Source organism: Nycticebus coucang, chromosome 8 (genome assembly GCF_027406575.1).
Source record: "Nycticebus coucang isolate mNycCou1 chromosome 8, mNycCou1.pri, whole genome shotgun sequence".
Lineage (NCBI taxonomy): Eukaryota > Metazoa > Chordata > Mammalia > Primates > Lorisidae > Nycticebus > Nycticebus coucang.
The window spans coordinates 81,853,101-81,878,958 of NC_069787.1; the positions used below are offsets into that span (position 1 = coordinate 81,853,101).

The 25,858-nt window shown below is 38.9% G+C and overlaps 1 protein-coding gene across 25 annotated transcripts in view; it reads right to left on the reverse strand.

The window, feature by feature from the left end:
- LRRFIP2 (LRR binding FLII interacting protein 2) overlaps window positions 1-25,858 on the reverse strand; it is a 160,985-nt gene that overhangs the window by 82,540 nt on the left and 52,587 nt on the right. For 14 of the 25 annotated variants that reach the window (XM_053600285.1, XM_053600291.1, XM_053600287.1 and 11 more), the window contains 2 exons: window positions 2,001-2,087; window positions 453-503 (listed from right to left, as the gene is read on the reverse strand). In XM_053600285.1, coding sequence (XP_053456260.1) covers window positions 453-503; window positions 2,001-2,087 — 138 coding nt within the window. The remainder of the gene's footprint in view (window positions 1-452; window positions 504-2,000; window positions 2,088-25,858) is intronic. The other 11 variants (XM_053600290.1, XM_053600286.1, XM_053600296.1 and 8 more) reach the window with 1 other exon arrangement.

Below are 25,858 nucleotides of genomic sequence, written 5' to 3' on the forward strand. Positions count from 1 at the left end.
CCCACTGGTTTACAGTTTGCTTTTGTACCTAACTAATTAGGGGAGTACTGGTAGAGGATTTGAAAAGGAGCTGAGAATCGACATAATAAGATAATTTTCACAGACAATACAATGGGTCATTTCTCAACAAAGACTCATGGGACTAAGTTTTCCTTTTTAAAAAAGAAGGGAGAAAAGAACAAACCCACAAAAGGAAAACACATTCATTTTCTCAATCTTTCTTGAGCAGTAGTTTTGTGAGATTAAGGTAAAGATATCGACCACAACAGAAAACAGTTGGACTCCAAATATACTTCTGATCCACCATAGACAGAATAAACATTCTAACCTTTAGGTTAACACAGGCCAAACATTACTACTTTGCAAACTATTAGTCAAATATTTTATTTCAAGATTGTATTATTTCTTTCAGCAGTTGATCACAACATGCAAATCAGGCAATCCTGACCTACCAGCCACTTATGAATCTGTCCCCATTTCCGATCAAAGGAATGATGAGAGTGCTACAAATGCAAAAACTACAGTTTCCAACATTACATTCTCCAAAAGCCTTGAACCAATCATATACATTTGCCCTAAAGAGCAATGATAGTTGACTCAAAGTTGTACAACCAAAATATAGAAAATTACTAAGCTAAATAAATATGTTTGATACAAGGTTCTCTGTAGTTTAAAGGATCATAAATAGAATCTATAATAACTGCCTCATCTGCTTATTATTTAGTGTAATTCTTTTAGAAGTAAAAAGACAATGCATTGCAACATTTCCATTTCAAGCCATGAATTACATTCAACGTGTGAAACTAATTATGAGGTTTAAAAAAAAATAGCAACTTAACAACTGTTATTGTTTTTTTGAGCTATGACAATATGTCTTTTTAATTTGTTAGCAGAAAATCTACCACCCAAATCAAAAGGAAGTATATAATACTATCCCACAGTTTTTTTTACCTCTTCATACTACTACAACATCAAAATATTTATTACAAGAATTTTCAGGCATTCCACGTCAATGTCAGAAGAAAAGAGTAAAAGAGCATTGGTTTCATTTTAGTTAACCCAATTTTCATATGCCTATTTTTTTTTATTTTCTTCTGCTTTTCTTTCTGATAATAGCATAATCAAAAATTTGTAAACTACAGGAAAGCATAGGAAGAAAGTAAAACCAACAAAGATTCCACCACAGGTAAACCAAAATAATAGCAATAATCACTTTTTAGTAGTTTTTGATGCTACATCTGGATACTGCTTTTTGTATACGAAATTGGTTCTACCAATTTTATTGTTTTGGTATTGTTTTTTTTCTCAATTTCTTACAAGGATATTTTCCTCCATTATTAAATATGCTTTAAAATTGTAAGGTTGAAAGACTCCACAGTGTTTCACTATATAGACATCAGAATACCTAGAATTAATCATAATTAACAGGACATTTAGAGCTATATTAAATAATTTTGTCATCTCTAAATCTACTTTAGCTAATATAAGTAAAGCAGCTATAATAGTATAACAACTTATAACAATGTACATAATAAAAACCATGTATGTGTTTTTTATTATTTAAAAGAAATATCATAGTCCCAAAAGTCACCCCTAACATCAATATACACATGGGAAATGGAAAATTATAGCTAAATGTACCTTTATTTATAAAATGTTATAAAATATTTAGAAAATAGGGCGGCACCTGTAGCTCAAAGAATAGGATGCAGGCCCCAGCCAAAACTGTAAAATATTTACAAAATACTCTCTACATATTGGCCACCTCTTTGTAAGATTTTTAATAAACATTTTATAAAGATATATATAGGTACATTTTCCCATTTTCCCTGTGTATGGTGACTCTAGGAACACCCTTATAGAAGGACTTCATAAAATACATACATCAGTTTATACTATTCCAAGTGTTTCAAAGGGTATCACCAGATTTTCATCAGAAACAAACGAAGCACTGTTTGGGGGGAACAATCATGAAATTAAGAGTTATTCCCTCAAATTACCTCTTTTTGTTGTCGTTCCAGTTCTCTCATGCGTATATCTCTTGCTTCTGCCCTGGCAGCCCGTTTTGCTGCCAGTCTTGCCTCTGCCTGAAAAGTAATATAAAACTCAGCTTAAAATAACAAAAACAAAAACAATCTCTACACCAGATTTGAGGATAAGGAACAAATGAGACATTATGTTCCAAAGGGGGTTGGGGACACAAGACATCATCTGTCAGCAAGTATAACAACTACTTCAGTCAACTGCTACATACTCACTTCTCCCGCTAGCCCCAAAGTCTTTACAGAAATCTAGGGCTTTACCTTTAACTGCTTGCCTTGATTACACATTCAACACATTTCCCACAGTTATGCCTCTTCAAACTTGCTCTTTTCCCAACATTTCTTTCCCTAATAATTCATTTATACAAATTAGAACCAACCACTATTTTATTTTGGATGTTGCCAACACTGTCTCCAAGTAGTATCAGTTCTCTACCACTGGGTCTCTCAAAGCCATCTCAGCTTTCTTTATTCTCACTGTTAACTTCTTGTTTCAGGAACTTTTCATCACTCTCTCTCACTTTCCCTCTCTCTCTCCATCCCACCACCCTTCTCTGTTTTAAAACTGAAATATAATTGACATGCCATCAGATTCACCAATTAAAAGTATACAATTCTGTGTTTTTTAGTATATTCACAAGATACACAATCATCACAAATACCTAATTCCAAAACATTTTTATCACCCCCAAACAAAACTCAGTACTCATTAGCAGTCCTTCCCCACCAATCCTTCTTCCCAGTTCCTGGCAACCAATCTACTTCCTGTCTGTATGGATTTGCTTATTCCAGAATTTCATATAAATGGAATCATACCATAGGAACTCTACATCTCTTGCTCAGACTACTGTAACTATCACCAAATCCATCTACCTATTTTCAGAATCTGCCCTGTAATGTATCTTCTACATGGTCATATGATTGACAATTGGCCTTTTGAAACACATTTCTGAGCTGGTCATTCTGCTGTGTAAAATCCCATATTGTCTCCCTACACTTATGGTTAAAGCTAAAACTCCACAGAACAGCACAAAAAGAAGAGAAGAAAGAAGCAAAAACAGAAGTAAGACTCTTAACAGACAGGTCTTTGCCTTATTTCCCAATACAGTTGTTTCCAATTATCTAAGATTTCAGTTACCCACAATCAACCATGGTCCAAAAATATTAAATGGAAAAGTCCAGAAATAATTCATAAGTTCTATTTCCAGAAATAACTCATAAGTTCTAAATTCTGAGTGACATGATATAGTTTCAAAGGGCGTGAATCATCCCTTTGTTCATTATATCCACCTCGTCTATGCCACCCACCCATTAGTCACTTAGTAGCTGTCTCATTTCAGATTGCAGTGCTATGTTCAAGTAATTTTTTTTTTTTTTTAGAGACAGAGTGTTACTATGTCACCCTCGGTAGAGTGCCGTGGTGTCACAGCTCACAGCAACCTCCAACTCTTGGGTTTAAGCGGTTCTCTTGCCTCAGCCTCCCAAGTAGCTGGGACTACAGGCACCCACCACAACGCCTGGCTATTTTTTTGTTGCAGTTGTCATTGTTGTATAGCTAGCCCAGGCCAGGCTCAAACCCGCCAGCCTCAGTGCATTTGGTACCGTAACCACTGTGCTACGGGCACTGAGCCTCAAGTAATCTTTATTTTATTTAATAATGGCCCCCAAAAGCAAACATGATGCTGGCAATTTGGATATGCCAAAGAGAAGCTATAAAGCAATTTCTAAGTGAAAAGGTAAAAGTTCTCAATAGGCAAAGGAAAAAAAAATCATCCCCTGAGGTTGCTAAGATCTACACTCTACAGTAAGAATGTATCTTCTGTGAAATTGTGATGAAAGAAACAAGTCTGTGCTAGTTTTGCTGTCACACCACAAAGTGCAGAAGTTACAGCCACAGTGTTTGATAAGTACTTAGTTAAGATAGAAAAGGCATTACTGCTGTGGGTGGAAGACATGAACGAAAACACACGTCCTGGATTGATGGCAATCACGTTTCAGGCATCTGCTGGGAGGCTTGGAATGTGTTCCCCACAGATAAGGGGAGAATACTTGACTAGCTCCACAGTACTAGTATGTCCTGTATCTTACTATTCCTGGACTCTACTATGGTCTGTTAAGCCTCTCTTCACAAAATATTTGCTTGTCAGGAGGTACTCTCCTTTCTCTTATTCAGCTAAAATACTACCTCCTATGACGATTTTCTCCATTTTCTCTTTCACAGAGTAATGCATACTTGTGCCTCTATTGTGGCTTCATTACATTGCATTAAAATTGCACCTTCTATCCCTCCACAACTTAATGTCTTCTAAATAAACAAATGAATTTTAGGCCATGGGCCACAGTATCAAGGAAATGACATAAAGAAATACCTTCATGTACCACATAAAACTTAATTTTTTTTTTTGATTTCTATCTTTTAGTGGTTTCCTCTGTTCTTGGCCACATCCTAATTCTGATTCAGATTATCCCCTGTGATAACTACCATAGTTGCTTCTTTGCATGTTGTATATCTATGCCCAAAATTTATGATAATAAGAGATTTGGCCAACGTTTAAAAGGATCTACTACACATAAACAATTAGGTGCTAGAAATCGAGATTAAGATACGACATCTCTACCCTAAATAAAGCAGTTTACAATCAAAGTTGAAAGAGCCAGAAATACAGGGAAAGAAATATGCAGAGGGAGAGATTAGTTCTAAAGTTAAATAGTTAACTCCTATTCAACTACCCCAATTTTGGCAATGTCCCAGTCCATTTAACTGTCCTGTTAGCAGCAAAAACCCCAAAAAAGTAAATGGTAATCTACTAACCTTAAGCTGTAATCACTGACATGTCCAGAGCAATTAGTCTTCTCACATGAATTTTACATTAGCCTCTATTGTTTAAAAACCTATGCTCTGCTTCGAGTTATCTGCCTTCTTTAGACCCATCTCTGAGCAGACACTATTTTCTTATTGGAATTTGTTTTTGTGTACAAAAGACTTCAAGGCTTTTGTGCGTAAGTAGATACAAAGTATCAAAAGTTTCAAACCTCTTTAGTTTAAGAAAGACATAGCAAAGCCTATGAATTTTCATTTTCATTTATAAGCATCCCTTAGAAATTTAACTTTAGAGCATTAATTTCATTCTCCTAGGATCTGAGTGGCCAATTCTGCATCATCTATACTAAAATGAGACTTCCCTCACAAAACCTAAATTACAGATAATTGAAATCTATTATTCTTTAATAAGACTTTTTCACAAGAAAAGGGGAGAGAACAGAAAGAACATAGGCTTCAGAGACAACACAAACACCTTTCTCTTTGTTACTTAGCCAGCTCAGATACTAACTCCAGTGAGGATGGTGTTAAAGAAAGGCCCATAAATCTCAAGGTTTAGAAGAGGTAAACAGGATTTGAAATTACTTTATCTGGTTCTTTCTGTATATTTGAAATTACTTTTCTGGTTCGTCTGCATACCAGACGCCTGAAGCAACAGCAACAAGCCAACCCAGACTCCAACCTAGGAAGGAAAACGTGCTCAGTAACATTCTGATATATACTTTAAATAGACAGTACAGATACTAAAGCATACTTTTTAAGGTAATCATACTATCATTTTTACCTCAGAATACAACCAAATAGAAGAGCTGCTATGGATTTATTTTACCACATACCTCACACATACAAAGTAAGTAGAACTCGGCACCTGGTAACACAGTGACTACGGCGCCAGCCACAAACACCAAGGCTGGCAGGTTTGAATCCAGCCTGGGCCAGCTAAACAACAATGACAACTGCAATAAAAAATAGCCAGGCATTGTGGCAGCGCCTGTAGTCCCAGCTACTTGGGAGGCTGAGGCAAGAGAATCACTTAAGCCCAAGAGTTTGAGGTTGCTGTCATCTGTAACACCATAGCCCTCTACCAAGGACCACATAGTAAGACTCTGTCTCAATAAAAAAAAAAAATTTTTTTAAAGTGGGACATAAAAATAAAGGACCACAAATCATTTTTTCTTAGTCCAACATGCTTGCAAGGATCACAAAGATTTAACTAAGTTCAAAATAAAATTGATTTTTAAAAATCTAAACACAGAATAACCACTGACCTAATAATCCCACTTATGGGTGTATATATACAAAAAACTGAAAGCACAGACTCTAACAGATGTTTGTACACCTATGTTCACAGCAGCATTATTCACAACAGTCAAAAGGTAGAAATAACTCAAATGCCTATCAATGGATAAATGGATGAACAAATTGTGGTTTATTCAGGCATTAAAAGGAAGGAAATTTAGACACGTGTCAAAAAAAATCTTTTTTTTTTTTTTTTTTTTGAGACAGAGTCTCACTTTGTCATCCTTGGTACAATGCTGTGGTGTCACAGCTCACAGCAACCTCAAACTCTCAGGCTCAAGTGATCCTCTTGTCTCAATTTCCCACATAGCAGGGACTAGAGGTACCTGCCACAATGCCTGACACAAATCTTGAAGACGTTATGCTAAATGAAATAAGTCAGATACAGAGACAGAGTTCAAGGGGCCAATGAGCTATGACGAGGCCACTGCATGCCAACCTGGAAGACAGAGTAAAACTCTGTCTCACTTACAGGAGGTACTTAAAATAGTCAAATTCATAAACAAATTCATTGATCTGGTGGAACTGTCAAAAATAAATAAATAAATAGGCCAGGTGCAGGGGTTCGTGCTTATAATCCTAGTCTTCTAGGAGGCAAGGCAGGAAGATCTTTTGAGCTCAGAAGTTCATGACCAGCTTTAGGAAAAGCAAGACCTTGTCTCTATTAAAAGTAGGAAAAATTAGCAAGGCACCACGGCATTCACCTGTAGTCCCAGCTATTTGGGAAGCTGGAGCAGGAGGATTGCTTGAACCCAGGAGTTTGAGGTTGCTATGAGCTAGGCTGTTGCCATGGCGCTCTAACTTGGCCAACAGAGTAAGAGTTTGTCTCAAAATATATATGTATATACATAAATTCACTGAGAAAGAAAGTAGAATGGTGCTTGCCGGGGGGCGGGGGGGGGAATAAATAAGGAGTTATTCTTTAATGGTCACAGAGATCCAGTATTAGATGATAAAAGAGTTCTGAAGAAGGATATTGGTGATGATTGCACAACAGTTCAAATGTATGTAATATCAATGAATTTCACACTTAAAAATAGTCAAAATGTCGGGAGGCTGAGGCAAGAGAATCACGTAAGCCCAAGAGTTAGAGGTTGCTGTGAGCCGTGTGACATCATGGCACTCTACCCAAGGGCGGTACAGTGAGACTCTGTCTCTACAAAAAGAAAAAAAAAAAAAAATAGTCAAAATGATAAATTTTGCCATATATACTTTACAAAAAATGTTGGCTAATTTAAATGCTAGTATAAGGTATAAAATCAAAAGTATTCAGAAGCCTAAATTATTTACATGCTTCTAGGGTCTTTAAGACAATATGATGGTATGACTCTGAGTTCAAATTTGAATATAAAAATTCAGGAACTGGAAATTCAGGTTCAGAAGTTATCTGAGACCCAGAGCAATCTATAGATTCAATGCAATCTCCGTTAAAATACCAACATCATCAATTCTGGAAAGATGGCCAACTGGTAGCAACCCTTAGCAGAGAGGCTCCTGACTAGAGGGAGAAAAACTGGACAGAATTGGACTCTAGGAAGCCAAAGGTGGGGAGCTGAGTCAAGAAAGAAGTTTGGCAAGCTGCAACTCCAAGAAAGAGCATTCAAGAAAACAAAGCCTATCGACTACAGAATGGGAGACCCCTCCCCAAAGCAGGAGACCCACTACAGGCTATCTGTGAGGGAGCTGGGAACAAAAGACCTCTCATTTTACCTTGCTGGAGAGAGCCGCTAAACACCTGGTCTCCTTCTCCAGGGAGGTCCCACTTATGAACCTAGGCACCACCCCGCCAGGCATAAAATTGAGCAGATATTTCCCCCCATAAGTCCAAACTTCCAGTCCACCCTTTCCCCCTCACATGGCAGTCTGAAGTTCTGCCCCCTGCAGAGCACAGTGTTTGGTCTTGTCCTGAGAAATCTGGGCTAGTGTGGACTGCCAACCATCAGGACAAAATCTGTGACTAACGGGGAAGAAAGAGGGTATGGGAAGAAAGGGACACTCAGCAGGAAGAGGAGCAGTCCCCTGGTTATGGCTATGCTCGGCCAGTAGTGGTATTGACCCTTGGTTCAGGATCTGTCTGGCAGGACAGGGTGCTGAACCCCCAGCTCTGAGGCCCCCACAGCGGGAGAGTGGTTGCCCCTTGTGGACTGAGTTCGGCAGACATGACTGGTCCCCAGCCCCTGCTGGGCCTGTGAGCAGAGGCTTGAGACCTAAGGGCAAGGGCATGGTCCCTTGACTCCAACAGAAGGCTTGGTGGGTGTGAATCAAGACCTGAGGGCAAGGGTGTGGTCCCCTGTCTCCAGCAGACCTGTGAGCAGAGGCTTACCAGATAAGGACTGAGACCTGCAGGCAGAGCATGGTGCCCTGACTCTAACAGAGCCTGCAAACAGAGGCTTGCCAAGTGGTGGATTGAGACTGGCAGGCAGGGGCATGGTTCCCTGACTCCAACTGGTCTGGCAGGCAGAGGCTTGCTGGGTGTGGACTGAGACCGGTGGGCAGGGTGTGTCCCTTGGTTCCAACTGGGCCTGTTAGCAGAGAAGTTGATAACAGTGTGGACTGAGCCTGGTGGGTGGGGTTGTGGATCCCTGGCTCCAATTGTGCTGTTGGAGATCCTTGAATCCCTCTCTGTTGAGCAGGGTTTGCACTGCCTAAGACAATTTAATTGGAACTCGTGTCCGGGACTATCCACTCTGGGACATTCTGAGGTTGAACCTCAAAGTTCTGTAGCAGAAAAGAACTAAAGGGTGGAGGCTGGGTGCTGCAACTGCTTATATCTCTTCACAGCCAAGATTTAAACCTAATACTGTGCCTTGTTAGGATAGGGTAGAGGTTAGCTAATATCAAAACAGAACTAGCTTGTGCTCTCTCACCAAGTAAGTCCTCAGAATCTCTGGCCAAAACTCTGAAAGGTGCCTTTGTAAGGTTGTAAGAGATAAGCCAGAATTGCAAAGCCTAGCGCTTTGGTAAGGGGCTATCTCTACTACCTGGGAACCCCAATTCAATCTCACCCTACCAGTTTTAATAACCAAAAATAAACATGGCACGGACCCAACAGAAGAACTCTGGCAACATGAATAACCAGAGTAGATTCACCCCCCCCAAGAAATGACAAAGAAGATACTATGAAAGATGCCATGCATAGACAAATGGCAGCAAAGTCAGAAATCAAATTCAGAATATGGATGGTGAATAAGATAAATAGAATGGAAGAAAAGACAAAAATTGAATTCCAAAGAGTAGCTCTAAAATTGTCTCAAGAAATTAATGAATTCAAAGACAAAGTCACCAAAGATATGGACATAATCAGAAAAGAGATAGCACATCTCAAAGAAACGAAAAAGGCAGTTGAGGAGCTGCGAAATACAGTAGAATCCCTGAGTAATAGAGTTGACCAAGCGGAGCAAAGTATCGCTGAAACTGAAGACAAAGATTTTGAACGTTCCCAAACGCTCCAAAGAGGCTGACAAATGGAGAGCAAAGACTGATCTTTCCCTCAGAAAGTTGTGGAATCTCCAAAAGATCAAACATTTGTCTTAGAGGAAGAGGATGGTGCCAAAGGCACAGACACTCTACTCCAAGAGATTTTGGAGGAGAATTTCCCAAGCATTGCAAGAAACATAGAACTTCAGATAGTAAACAGTTTCAGAACCCCACCAAGACTCATCCCAAATAAAGCATCTCCTAGACACATTGTGATTAACTTTGCCAAAATTAAGGTGACAGAGAAAATTCTGCAAGCAGCCAGACATAAGAACAGCGTCACCTACAAAGGGAGAAATATCAGAATGACTGCAGATCTCTCAGCAGAAATGTTTCAAGCCAGAAGAGGATGGTCATCAATCTTCAATCTCCTAAAAACAACTTTCAGCCCAGGGTCCCACATCCAGCTACACTAATGACATACACATGTTGAAGAAATTTTCCATAACTAAACCAGCTCTCCAGGAATAATCTCAGACCCATCCTCCACAACAACTCCAAAGTAAACTCTACCTCCAAAGTAAACTCACCCAAAAATTTTTGAACAAAGCCCAATTTCCACAGTGGTGAAAGGATTAAAAATGTCCACTGGACATCCGAAAATCATGACACCCAAAACACAACCAAGCTTATTAATTCTCTCAGTTAATGTGAATAGTTTAAATTGTCATCTAAAGAGGCACAGGCTGGCTGACTGGATACATAAACTCACAATGGATACTGCTATATACAAGAATTTGATCTTATCTTAAAGAATAAAAATAGACTCAGGGTGAAGGGATGGACTTCTATAATAGAGGCAAATGGAAACCAGAAAAAAGCAGGAATTGCAGATACAATTGGCTTTAAACCCACAAAGATAAAGAAAGGTAAGGATGGTCACTACATATTTGTCAACGGAAACACTCAACATGAAGAGATTTTGATAATTAACATTTATGCACCCTACCAGAATGCTCCTCAATTTATAAAGCAAACCATAATGGATATGAACAACTTGATATCTTTCTGCACTAAAATAGGTAGATTTTAACACCCCTTTGACAGATTTGGACAGATCCTCCAAGAAGAAACAAAACAAAGAACTATTAGACTTAAACCTGACCCTAGAACAAATAAACTTTACAGTCCTCTACAGAACATTTCATCTTAATAAAACTGAATTTACATTCTTCTCATCAGCCCATGGATCATCCTCCAAAATAGATCAAATCCTAGGACACAAGGCTAACCTCAGGAAATTTAAAAGAATCTTCTCGGGCCACCATGGAATAAAAGTTGAACCCAATAGCAACAGGATCTTCATACACAAACAAAGTCATGAAAACTAAATATTCATAAGCTGAATGATAGCTGGGTCAAACACGAGATTAAGAAGGAAATCACTGAATTTTGGAACAAAATGGTAATGAAGACACAAATTATCAAAACCTGTGGGATACTGCAAAGACAGTCCTAAGAGGGAAATTTATAGCGTTGGAAGCCTTCATGAAGAAAACAGAAAGAAAGGAAGCCAACGACTTAATGGGCCATCTCAAGCAACTGGAAAAGGAAGAATATTCCAACCCCAACCCCAGCAGAAGAAAAGAAATAACCAAAATTAGGGCAGAATTAAAATTGAAACCAAAAGAATCATTCAAAAGACCAACAAAACAAAAAGTCGGTTTTTTGAAAATATTAATAAAATTGATAAACCTTTGGCCAACCTAACAAGAAACAGAAAAGTAAAATCTCTAATATCATCTATCAGAAACGATAAAGGAGAAATAACAGACACCTCAGGAAAAAAATCCTCAATGATTACTACAAAAATCTCTATTCCCAGAAATATGAAAATCTGAAGGAAATAGACCAATACCTAGAAGCACGCCACCTTTCCACTCAAGCAGAAAGAATTAGAAATCTTGAATACATCTATATCAATCACTGAAATAGCATCAACAATACAACATCTCCAAAAAAAGAAAAGTCTGGGACCAGATTGTTTTACATCCAAATTCTATCAAACCTTTCAAGAGGAACTAGTACCTATATTATACAATGTTTTCCAAAGCATAGAAAAAGAAGAAATACTTCCCAACACATTCTGTGAACTCAGCTGCTTATCGTCATTTGATCTTTGTCAAGCCTATCAAAAATATTCAGTAGGGGAAAGACTCCCTATTTAACAAATGGTGCTGGGTGAACTGGCTGGCAACCTGTAGAAGACTGAAACTGGACCCCCCACCTTGCACCATTTACAAAAATTGATTCTCACTGGATAAAAGACTTAAACTTAAAACATGAACTATAAAAATACTAGAAGAGAGTGCAGGGAAAAGACTTGAAGAAATTGGCATGAGAGAATATTTTATGAGGAGGATTCCCTAGGCAATTGAAGCAACATCAAAAATATATTACTGGGATCTGATCAAACTAAAAAGCTTTTCCACAGCCAAGAGCACACTAAGTAAAGCAAACAGACAACCTTCAGAATGGGAGAAGATTTTTGCAGGTTATGCTTCCACCAAAGATCCAATAACTAGAATCCACCGAGAACTCAAACTAATCAATGAGAAAAAAACAAATAACCCCATTTCTATGTGGGCAAGAGACTTAAAACTCTGAGGAAGACAGGCACATGGCCTACAAACACATGAAAAAATACTCATCATCCTTAATCATCAGAGAAATACACATCAAAACCACTTTGAGATATCATCTAACTCCAGTAAGATTAGCCCACATCCACAAAATCACAAAACTACATATGGATGCATGGATGTAGAGAGAAGGGAACACTTCTACACCACTGGTGGGAATGCAAGCTAATACAAACCTTTTGGAAAGAAGTTTGGAGAACACTCAAGGAACTAAAAGTAGACCTACTGTTCCATCCTGCAATTCCTCTACTAGGTATATACCTAGATGATCAAAAATTATTTTACAACAAAGACATTTGCACCAGAATGTTTATTGCAGCCCAATTCATAATTGCCAAGACATGGAAACAGCCCAAGTGCCCATTGACCCATGAATGGATTAACAAATTGTGGTACATGTATACCACAGAATACTCCGCAGCCATAAAAAACAATGGAGACTTCACATCTTTTATGTTTACCTGGATGGAGCTGGAACTTATTCTTTTTAGTAAAGTATCTCAAAAATGGGGGAAAAAGTACTAACTACTATGAAATCAATATATAATCACCTTCACATTCATACAAATGGCAAAACATAACTACAGTCCAGAAAGCAGAGGGAAGAGGAGAGAGAGAAGAGAGAAGAGAGGATGTGGGAGGAGGGAGGACATTTGGGCGGACCTCACCTAATGTGCATGATGCAATGGTACATTTCAAAACTATTAAGAAATGAGTATAGGCTTGGCGCCTGTGGCTCAAGCGGCTAAGGTGCCAGCCACATACTCCAGAGCTAGTGGGTTCGAATCCAGCTCGAGCCCGCCAAACAGTAACGTCAACTACAACCAAAAATTAGCCGGGCGTTGTGGCGGGCGCCTGTAGTCCCAGCTACTTGGGAGGCTGAGGCAGGAGAATTGCTTGAGCCCAGGAGTTGGAGGTTGCTGTGAGCTGTGAAGCCACAGCACTCTACTCAGGGCGACAGCTTGAGGCTCTGTCTCAAAAAAATAAAAAGAACTGAGTATAATTGTGATGGATGTGTTACTTAGTTCAATGTAAGCACTTCACATTGTATATCAAAGCAGTACACTTGGCGGTGCCTGTGGCTCAAAGGAATAGGGCGCCATCCCCATATACCAGACGTGGCGGGTTCAAACCCAGCCCAGCCAAAAACTGGAAGGAAAAAAAAAAAGCAGTAAATGCATAAATTTACAACCCCCCCCATTGATGCATACATTATGCATCAATGTATAAAGTTATGATTTAATAAAAAAATAATAATAATAAATAAAATAAAATACCAACATCATACTTTGAAGAACTTGAAAAAATAGTTCTTCTGTTTTTTATGTAACCAGGAAAAACCCATATGGCCAAAACAATTCTTAGCAATAAAAACAAAGCCAAAGCCATCACTCTACCAGACTTCAGGTTATATTACAAGTCCACAGTAATCAAAATAGCATGGTACTGGCACAAAAATAGAGATAAGGACATATAGAACTGAACAGAAAACCAAGAGATGAAACCAGTCTCCTTATTGCCATTTGATTGTTAATAAACCAAACAAAAGCATACACTAGGGGAAAGAATCCTCATGCAACAAATAGTGCTGGGAGAACTGGATAACCACCTGTAAAAGACTGAAACTGGACTACATGTTTTACCACTTACAAAAACTAATTCAAGATGAATAAAATATTTAAATCTAAGACATGAAATGATAAAAATTCTAGAAGAATGTGGTGTGAAACTCTTAAGGATGTTGGCCTGGAGAAAGATTTTATGAATAAGAGTTCAGTGGCAATCATAACAACAATAAAAATAAACAAACGGACTTAATTAAACTGAAAAGCTTCTGCACAGCTGAGAACACAACAATTAAAGCAAACAGACAACCTTCATAATGGGAAAAAATATTTGCATGTTATGAATCTGGCAACGGGTTGATAACTAGAATCTATAGAGAACGCAAATTAATAAACAAAAAAGGGGCTAACAATCCCATCTATTACTGGGTGAGAGACATGAACAGAACCTTCTCTGAGAAAGACAGATGAATGGCTACTAAACATATGAAAGAATGCTCAAGGGAGGGTAATTGGTGGGACCACAGCTATGGTGCATCTTATAAGGGTACATGTGAAATTTACTAAATGTAGAATATAAATGTCTTAACATAATAACTAAGAAAATGCCGTGAAGGCTATGTTAACCAGTTTGATGAAAATATTTCAAATTGTACATAAAACCACCACATTGTTCCCCAAAGAGGGGCGGGGGGAAGAATGCTCTACATAGGGCAGTGCCTGTGGCTCAAGGAGAAAAAAAAAAAAAAAAGAATGCTCATCATCTCCATACCCCGAGATAACACCTAAACCCAGTGAAAACAGCCCACATCACAAAGTCCCAAAGCAGCAGATGCTAGCTCAGAAGTGGAGAGAGGGGAACACTTTTACACTGTTGTGGGGACTGCAAACTAATACAGAACTCTTTGGAAAGAAGTATAGAGAGTCCGCAAAGAACTCAAATTAGACCTCCCACTTGATCCCTAAATCCCATTACTAGGCATCTACCCAGAAGAAAAAAATAATTTTATCATAAGGACATTTACACTAGATTGTTTATCGTAGCTCAATTTACAATCGCCAAGAGGTAGACACAACCTAAATGCCCATCGGCCCAGGAATGGATTAACAAACTGTGGTATAAGTACAGCATGGAATACTATTCCACCATAAAAAACAGAGACTTCATTTCTTTTGTATTAACCTAGATGGAGTTGAACACTTTCTTCTTAGTAAAAGTATCACAAGAATGGAAAAACAAATATCCAAAATACTCAATACTAATACAAAGCCAATACAAAGCCAGACAATCTAATATGTGCTCACGTAAGAGAAAAATTCAATTCAAATTGGTGGGAGGGCGAACGAGGGAGGCCAGGGAAGAAAGGAAGGAGGGGTATTTGGTGTGTTCCCACTTAATGGGCACAACATAAGGGTATACAGAGCACATTGTAGGTGCGGAACACAACTACAAAAGGGATTCCACCTAACAAATGCAAACATTGCAGTCTAGGTATTTGTACCCTCACATTAATCTGAAATTAAAAAAAAGAAGTTACCTGTCAAGTCAGGCAAGTCATAGGACCAGATTTCTAAAAGTGAGTTTTGATTATGCTTTCAAATATAAGATACATTAAGGCTGGTTAAAGGATATAATATCCAATTGAATGTTTATAGAAACTTATTCTTCCTACAGTAGTAAAAATCATAAAATGTAAAGATGCATTTGGATAGAACTAAATCCATTTCTCACTAAATGGTTGGGGCAAATGGAAAAATAAAATGACAGTGAAAATCATGGGCTTTGATCACTCCTAGAACAAATGCTTTATTTATTTAGATTATGTTATTAGGTTATGCCATAAACCAGCAGTTCTCAACCTATGGGTTGCGACCTTTTTGGGGGTCGAATGACCCTTTCACAGGTGTCGCCTAAGACCATCCTGCATATCAGATATTTACATTACAATTCAAAACAGTCGCAAAATTACAGTTATGAAGTAGCAACAAAAATAATTTTATGGTTGGGGGTCACCACAACATGAGGAACTGTATTAAAGGGTCACAGCATTAGGAAGGTTGAGGTACACTGCCATAAACCTTCTGAATTTATAGAATATTCACTTTATCACTCAATGAATAATTAGGAATCACAATGATCACTAAGAAAGAACTTGTACAAAAAGATGAAAATTAAACATGTACTATGGTTTTAGTACTTTACATTAGGGACTTTCCCTTTATCACCGGAATTTTGTATTATGCTATTTTGTAATTTGAGAAAACAAAAGTAGATGAGATATAATAAAAAGACAAAACCCTTAATTTTAAAATGAACAAATAAGCCAGGCATTGGCTGCTCATGCTTATAATCCAAAAACTTTGGGAAGCCGATGTGGGAGGATCACCTCAGGACAGGAATCCAAGATCCTGAGCAAGAAAGAGAGACCCCTTCTCTGGAAAAAAATTAAATAATTAGCCAGTTGTAGTGGCAAATGCCTGCCGTCTTAGCTACTGGGAAGGCTAAGCAAAAGAATGGCTTCAGCACAGGATTTCCAGGTTGAGCTATGATGAGGCCACTGCACTCCAGCCTGGGAAATGGAGTGAAACCCCCTCAAAAAAACAAAAAAAGAAAGAAAAGGCAAAGGATTTGAATAGACATTTCTCCAAATAAGATATACAAATTGGCCAATAAGAATATAAAGAGATGCTCAACTCATTAGTCATTAGAGAAATGCAAATTAAAACCACATTAAGATACCACTTCCCACCCACAAGCTTAACTTTAATAAAAAAAATCTTTTAAACTGAAAATAACCAGTGTTGTCAAGGATATGGAGAAATCAGAACCCTCAAACACTGCTGATAGAAATGTAAAATGTCCAACTGCTTTGGAAAGCAGTTTGGCAGCTCCTCAAGAGTTAAACACAGATACCATACAACCTAGCAACCATCTCCAGCAGCATTACTTATAATAGCCAAAAAAGGATAAATAATCCAAATATCCATCAAATAATGAATGGATAAACAAAATGGGAGATTATCCATACAACAGAATATTATTCAGCTATAAAAATGAATGATACACTGAGGGATCTACTCTATAAAATTTGGATTCAATCACAAGGCCATACTCAAGGATCCAGAAGGCCACATGTGGCCTTAAGGTCACAGGTTCCCCAACCCTGTGATAGAACAAGGATGAACCTTAAAAATGAAACAAGCGAGACCCAAAAGGCCACATATTACATGATTTCTTTTTATATGGAATATCCAGAATAGGCAAATATATAAGGCAAAAAAATAGGTTACTAGTTGCCATGGGCTGGGGGCAGGAGGAGATAGAGAGTGACTGGTAAGGGGTATAGGATTTCTTTGGAGGCTCAAGAAATACTCTGCTATATGTTGCAAGTCTTGTGAATATACTAAAAACCAAGGAATTTTTTTTTTTTTTATTAAGACAGAGTCTCACTATGTCACACTCAGTAGAGGGCTATAGCGTCACAGCTCACAGCAACCTCAAACTCCTGGGCTCAAGTGATTCTCTTGTCTCAGCCTCCGAAGCGCTGGGACTACAGGCACCTGCCACAATGCCCGACTATTTTCTTTTGTTTTTTAGCAGGCCCAGGCTGGGTGCGAACCCACCAGCCCTGGTGCATGTGGCCAGCGCCCTACCCACTGAGGTACAGGCACCACCCAACCAAGGAATATTTTTAAATGGTGAATTTGGTAGTATGCAAATTATATCTCAAATTATTTTATAAATAGATGAGACTGAATACACTTTTTAAAATACCTAAGCTGGCTCAGCGCTCATAGCTCAATGAGTAGGGCACCAGCCACATACACTGAGGCTGGTGGGTTCGAGCCCAGCCCGGGGCCTGCTAAACAATGACAACTACAACCAAAACATAGCCAGGCGTTGTGGCGGGCACCTGTATTCCCAGCTACTCAGGAGACTGAGGCAAGAGAATCGCTTAAGCCCAAGAGTTTGAGGTTGCTGTGAGCTGTGACACCATAGCACTCTACCAAGGATGACATAGTGAGACTCTTATATCAAAAAAAAAAAAGAAAGAAAAAGGAAAAGTGCCTAAGCTAAACAAATGCTAAAATACATAAAATTCTGATACATAAGATTTAATATATAATATGAAAGAATGAGAATTTTACAGTCTCATCAGTTTTGAAAGTGCTGAGTTAAACTTGTTTTTATGCTGGGCTTGGTAGCACACACCTATAGTATCATGCCTAAAATTCCAGCACTTGGGAAGCTAAGGTAGGAGGATTACTTGGGGACAGGAATTTGAGACCAGCCTGAGGCACATAGGAAGACCCCATCTCAAAGAAAACTAAAAAAACTAGCTGGGTGTGGTGGTACACTGAAGACCTAGTTACTCAGGAGGCTGAGGGAAGAGGATCATTGAGTCTAGGAGTTCAAGGTTACAGTGAGCTACAATCACACAACTGCATGTCAAAAAAAAAAAAAAAGTTTGTTTTTAATCAGGATCTATAATAATATACAGTATGAATCTTGAAGAGGATAGACTATATGGCTAGCATTTCTCAGACTTGACCGCATTACTAACTACTTTGTAAGTAACTTTTTAAGAATAATGCTTCTAGGGACACAGTTCAGAAAATAATTATTAAACTTATGCAATATATGAGGATCCAATTCAAATTGTACTAAATCTGTTAAGGAAAAACCTTACCTTTACTCTTAACATTTATAAAAGTAAACATTACCAGAATAATCTCACAATCAGAAACCCAAATTTTCCACATAATGAGGAAGATGAGACCTCACACTAACATAACTACCATCATTTCACCACTTACTTATTCTCTTTTAATCCACAAAATAACCCCTGAAGGTACACACTGTTAAAAAATTTGCCTTCTAAAAAAAAAAAATTGCCTTCTGCAACCAGCAAATATTAGACCTAAGATCTACATCCTAAGAATCTTACTCAAGCATACACTTTTAACCACGTTGCCAAAACTTCTATCTTTATACACCAAGTGACAGCATGTCATTAGATAAATCATAAAAATGTACATTGGATAATTATCTTAGGATTTTCAATTTAGCACAGATTGTCTCTTCTCTGTGAAACTGTACTATTTTAGTTATCTTATTTCTTTGACCACTCCCTTACCATAAATGTAGATAATCTTTTGATATATATACATGGGTTTTCCTCTCATTTTTTACTCCATAGTTTCGACTATTAGCCAAAGAGAATAACTCCAATCTAACATCTCAAGTGCTAACTTCTCCACCAAATTAAAAACCTGCATTTCTAATAGCTAGTGGATCTCTCATCAGCACCACAAACTTAAAGTGAGAATGAAATCAACCTCATCTTTCCCTAGCGAATAGGCTTTGCTTCTCTATTTTCCAATCTCTAGCAACGGAACCTACATCACCTTTGTTCAAACCCAAGGTCTCAGGCTCTCCTACTTCCACACCAAGTCTTCCTTTACAATAGCCCTAAATCCATCCTTTAATTTTCATTCCAACAGACTGTCACCTCATACAAACAGGCTCTTACCAGTACTTTTTACCTACTACTTCAAACTTCCTAATTCTAATTAGTTTCTCCATCCCAATTCTTCTCTATTCCTTGCTATTCCATTCTTAAATTTATTTACCTGAAACACCAAGGAGCAAGTGAGACCTAACATCTCAAAGTAAAATATGATTAGCCATAATATACTCTATAATGCCCAACATCCAAAGCATTCTTAAGCTTTCTGAATTTTAAATTTGGGTTTTGTTGTTGCTTAATAAACACAGGAGAACAGGTTAAAATAAAACTGCTGTGGCTCCCAGTGAGGCCATTCAATTTTATTATATATCTTCCATCCATCCAGTCGGTCTATAAATAAGAGGAGACCTAACCAATCTGCTGGACAGTGTTCACTGTTTCCTTAGGATATAATCCATAACTTGAATTTCATTTGGGCTAGGCCCACTAGATCACACCTGGAATCTCACCTACTTGGGAGACTAAGGCAAGAGGACTGCTTGAGCCCTGTAGCTTAAAAGCAGTAGGGAGCTATCGTCACACAATTGCACTCTAGCTTGGGCAACAGACTGAGATCTCATTTCTGAAAAAAATTTTCTTAAAATTAATTTCATTTGGGACTACTACCTGGGAGTGGGAGGGAAAGCATATTTATTTTTTAAAAGTTTCAGTTCATCACCCCAAGATTTAAAGGCAAGAGAGATAATTAGAAGATATATAGGCTTGGTGCCCCTAGCACAGTGGTTATGGCACCAGCCACATACAGTGAGGCTGGTGGGTTCGAACATGGGCCAGGCCTGCTAAACAACAATGACAAATGCAACAACAACAACAAAAAAAAAAAGGCAGGCATTGTAGCAGGCACCTGTAGCTCAGCTACTTGGAAGGCTGAAGCAAGAAAAGAAGCAAGCCCAAGAGTGAGAAGTTGCTGTCAGCTGTGATGCCACTGCACTCTACCGAGGACAACATAGTGAGATTCAAAAAAAAAAAAAAAAGGAGAGAGATTAAAGATGGAGGCTGAATAACACCTTCCCTGCAACTGGGAACAGCGAGGCTGGGGAGACAAGACTCCAGGCATCTCTGGTCGATGGGATCTACCTATAATCATCCCTTTGAGGATACAGGGAGCCAGCAAGGGACTTCTGGACCCCAAGAGGAGGACAAAAACAGTGGAAAACGGGCAAGTGGTTACGTCTGTTCGATCGACCTAATCACGCTGGCGACCGTAAGTACAAGCAGCAGTGAGATTGCGAACCAGAAAGGCCTTACCTGTGAACTGTTTTGGTGTTCTTGGACTTGGCACTCAGTTAACAGCCTTGGGGAGAACTTGAGCAGGAGTGTGGAGAACTTTGGGCAATGTCTGGGGCGGCAGACTGAGCCACTGAGCTGGGCGTGGGAAGCCACTGTGAAAGAACTGCCCCGGCAAGCTCCGCCCTCAGGGTCTCAGAGCAAGGATTGGGCGGGTCAAAGTAACCTACTGACTGAGCAGCCTAAAGGCGGGGACTGAGCTGCCTTACAGCCTTAATCCTTAGGGGCAGAGTGAGACGGTTTTGGCACACTGGAGCCTTGGGCTGTTGCCCTGGGTGCAGTGCTGTGACGTCACAGCTCATAGCAACCTCAAACTCATGGGCTTGGCACCACCGAGACCTCCGTAAGAGCTGTGCACCAACCCCCGACCGGTGACCCGCCCCCACTGGGCCGCCACATTCCCTGACCAGGAACTGCAGGAGCCATGCAACCCTGCGTCCTCCCTCCTGTGTCCTCCCAGCTTCCACAGTAGCCCATTCATCTGGACAGGGACTCTGGTAGCTGAGTGCCCTTTGGAGCCCTCCCTGCCTCTGTGCAGAGCCCTTCTCCTGGCCAGAGACTGCTGGAGCCTTGGGCTCTCTGTGCCAAAGTCACTGGGCACCTGGCACTCCAAGAACCGTGCGCACCACCCCCAGCCCTGTTGATGGATCCTAGTGTGTCACAAACCGGAGCTGCTTCCACAACCACAACTCCCTAGCCAGAGCAGCCCCAGAGGAACTACACAGGGTCACTCCCTACAAAGATCCAGCAACAATAGAGTGATCCCGCTGGGGTCTAATCTTGGAGAGACACCTCCACAACTCTGAGGACAGCCAGAGGCAACAGTGAAAAACAATCATGAGGCGAAATCAACAGAAAAACTCTGGCAATATGAATAATCAGAGTAGATCAACTGCCCCAAGGGTCAATGGGGCAGAAACAGCACAAGACCCCATGGACAAACAAATAACTGAGATGTCAGAAATTGAATTCAGGATCTGGATAGCAAATAAGATCAAATTAGAATTCCAAAAGTTATCTCAAGAATTCAACGGATTCAAAGACCAAATGACAAAAGATTTCGACACATTGAGACAAGAAGTTGCATCCCTCAAAGATCTGAGAAACACAGTAGAATCCCTCAGCAATAGAATGGAGCAAGCAGAAGAAAGGATTTCTGACATTGAAGACAAAGCTTTCGAATGCTCCCAAACCCTCAAAGAAGAAGAGAAATGGAGAGCAAAAGCAGACTACTCACTCAGAGAGCTCTTGGATAATTTGAAGAAAACCAATATTTGTCTTATAGGGATCCATGAAAGTGACGAAGTGGCTTCACAAGGCACAGAGTCTCTTCTCCATGAGATTATCAAGGAGAACCTTCCAGACATGCCAAGAGATTCCGAAATTCAGATAGCAGACAGTTTCAGAACTCCAGCATGACTCAACCCAAATAAGACATCCCCCAGACACATCATAATCAATTTCACTAAAGTTAATATGAAGAAGAAAATTCTGAAAGCAGCCAGACGAAAGAAAACTATAAACCATCACCTACAAGGGGAAGAATATTAGAATAAATACAGATCTCTCTGCTGAAACCTTTCAAGCTAGAAGAAGATGGTCGACTTTTAATCTCCTAAAACAAAATAACTTTCAACCCAGGTTCCTGTACTCAGCTAAACTGAGTTTTATTTATGATGGAGAAATTAAATACTTTAACAACATTCACATGTTGAAGAAATTTGCCATAACTAAACCAGCTCTCCAGGATATTCTCAGACCTATCCTCCATAAAGACCAGCGTAATTCTCCACCACAAAAGTAAACCCACCCAAAAAATTTTTTGATCGAATTCCAACTTCCACAGTCACAAAAGGATTAAAAATGTCCACCGGTCTCAAAAGGCTTATCAATACTCTCAATTAATGTGAATGGTTTAAATTCTCCTCTAAAGAGGCACAGGTTGGCGGACTGGATACAAAAACTCAAGCCAGGTATCTGCTGCATCCAAGAATCACATCTTACATTAAAAGACAAATATAGACTCAAGGTGAAGGGATGGTCATCTATAGTCCAGGCAAATGGAAAGCAGAAAAAAGCAAGCGTTGCAATCCTGTTCGCAGACGCAATAGGCATTAAACCAACCAAAATAAGGAAGGATAAGGATGGACACTTCATATTTGTTAAAGGTAATACTCAATATGATGAGATCTCAATTATTAATATTTATGCACCCAACCACAACGCACCTCAATTTATAAGAGAAACTCTAACAGACATGAGCAACTCGATTTCCTCCACTTCCATAGCAGTTGGAGATTTTAACACCCCTTTAGCAGTCCTGGATAGATCCTCCAAAAAGAAGCTAAGCAAAGAAATTTTAGATTTAAACTCAACCATTCAACATCTGGACTTAACAGACATCTACAGAACATTTCATCCCAAAAAAACTGAATACACATTCTTCTCATCAGCCCACGGAACATACTCCAAAATCGACCACATCCTAGGCCACAAATCTAACCTCAGCAAATTTAAAAGAATAGAAATTATTCCTTGCATCTTCTCAGACCATCATGGAATAAAAGTTGAACTAAATAACAACAGGAACCTGCATACCCATACAAAAACATGGAAGCTAAGCAACCTTATCTGAACGATACATGGGTTATAGACGAGATTAAGAAGGAAATCACCGTATTTTTCGAACAAAACAACAATCAAGACACAAATTACCAGAACCTCTGGGATACTGCAAAGGCAGTCCTAAGAGGGAAATTTATAGCACTGCAAGCCTTCCTCAACAAAACGGAAAGAGAGGAAGTCAATAACTTAATGGAACATCTCAACCAACTGGAGAAAGAAGAACACGTCAACCCCAAACTCAGCAGAAGAAAAGAAATAACCAAAATCAGAGCAGAATTCAATGAAATTGAAAACAAAAGAACTATACAACAGATCAATAAATCCAAAAGCTGGTTTTTATAAAAGATCAATAAAATAGATAAACCTTTGACCAACCTAACCAGGAAAAAAAGAGTAAAATCTCTTATTTCATCAATCAGAAATGGTAATGATGAAATAACAACAGACCCCTCAGAAATTCAAAAAATCCTTAACGAATATTACAAGAAACTCTTACTCTCACAAATATGAAAATCTGAAAGAAATCGACCAATACCTGGAAGCACGCCACCTACCAAGACTTAGGAAATGTTGAACAGGCCTATATCAAGTTCTGAAATAGCATCAACTATACAAAATCTCCCTAAAAAGAAAAGCCCAGGACCAGATGGCTTTACGTCAGAATTCTACCAAACATTTAAAGAAGAACTAGTACCTATACTACTAAACCTCTTCCAAAATATAAAAAAAGAAGGAATATTACCCAGCACATTCTACGAAGCAAACATCACCTTGATCCCCAAACCAGGGAAAGACCCAACAAGTAAAGAAAATTATAGACCAGTATCACTAATGAATATAGATGCTAAAATACTTAATAAGATCCTAACAAACAGAATCCAACAACACATCAAAAAAATTATACACCATGACCAAGTCGAATTTATCCCAGGGTCTCAAGGCTGGTTCAATATATGTAAATCTATAAATGTAAATCAACACATAAACAAACTTAAAAATAAAGACCATATGATTCTTTCAATTGATGCAGAAAAAGCTTTTGATAATATCCAGCATCCCTTCATGATCAGAGCACTAAAGAAAATTAGTATACAAGGGACATTTCTTAAACTAATAGAGGCCATCTACAGCAAACCCACAGCCAATATCATATTGAATGGAGTTAAATTGAAATCATTTCCACTTAGATCAGGAATCAGGCAAGGTTGCCCATTGTCTCCCATTGCTCTTTAACATTGTAATGGAAGTTTTAGCCATTGCAATTAGGGAAGAAAAGGCGATCAAGGGTATCCACATAGGGTCAGAAGAGATCAAACTTTCACTCTTCGCAGATGATATGATCGTGTATCTGGAAAACACTAGGGATTCTACCACAAACTTTTAGAAGTGATCAAGGAATATAGCAATGTCTCAGGCTACAAAATCAACATCCATAAATCTGTAGCCTTTATATATACTAACAATAACCAAGCCGAACAAACAGTCAAGGACTCTATTCCTTTCACAGTAGTGCCAAAGAAGATGAAATATTTGGGAGTATACCTAACAAAGGACGTGAAAGATCTCTACAAAGAGAACTATGAAACTCTAAGGAAAGAAATAGCCGAAGATGTTAACAGATGGAAAAACATACCATGCTCATGGCTGGAAATCAACATTGTTAAAATGTCCATACTGCCCAAAGCAATATATAATTTTAATGCAATTCCTATTAAATCTCCAATGTCATACTTTAAAGATCTTGAAAAAATAATACTTCGTTTTATATGGAATCAGAAAAAGCCTCGAATAGCCAAAACATTACTGAGCAATAAAAACAAAGCAGGAGGAATCAAGCTACCAGACCTGAAACTGTACTATAAATCCATAGTGATCAAAACAGCATGGTACTGGCACAAAAGCAGAGAAGTAGATGTCTGGAACAGAATAGAGAACCAAGAGATGGATCCAGCTACTTACCGTTATTTGATCTTTGACAAGCCAATTAAAAACATTCAGTGGGGAAAAAATTCCCTATTTAACAAATGGTGCTGGGTAAACTGGTTGGCAACCTGTAGAAGATTGAAACTGGACCCACACCTTTCACCATTAACTAAGATAGACTCTCACTGGATAAAAGATTTAAACTTAAGACATGAAACTATAAAAATACTTGAAGAAAGTGCAGGGAAAACTCTTGAAGGAATCGGCCTGGGTGAATATTTTATGAGGAGGACTCCCCAGGCAACTGAAGCAGTATCAAAAATACACTACTGGGACCTGATCAAACTAAAAAGCTTCTGCACAGCCAAGAACATAGTGAGTAAAGCAAGCAGACAGCCCTCAGGATGGGAGAAAATATTAGACCTCCGATAAAGGTCTAATAACCAGAATCCACACAGAACTCAAACATATTAACAAGAAAAGAACACGTGACCCCATCTCAGGGTGGGCAAGGGACTCGAAGAGAAACTTCTCTAAAGAAGACCAACGCAAGATCTACAAACACATGAAAAAAAGCTCATCATCCTTAATCATCAGAGAAAGGCAAATCAAAACTACTCGGAGATATCACCTAACCCCAGTAAGA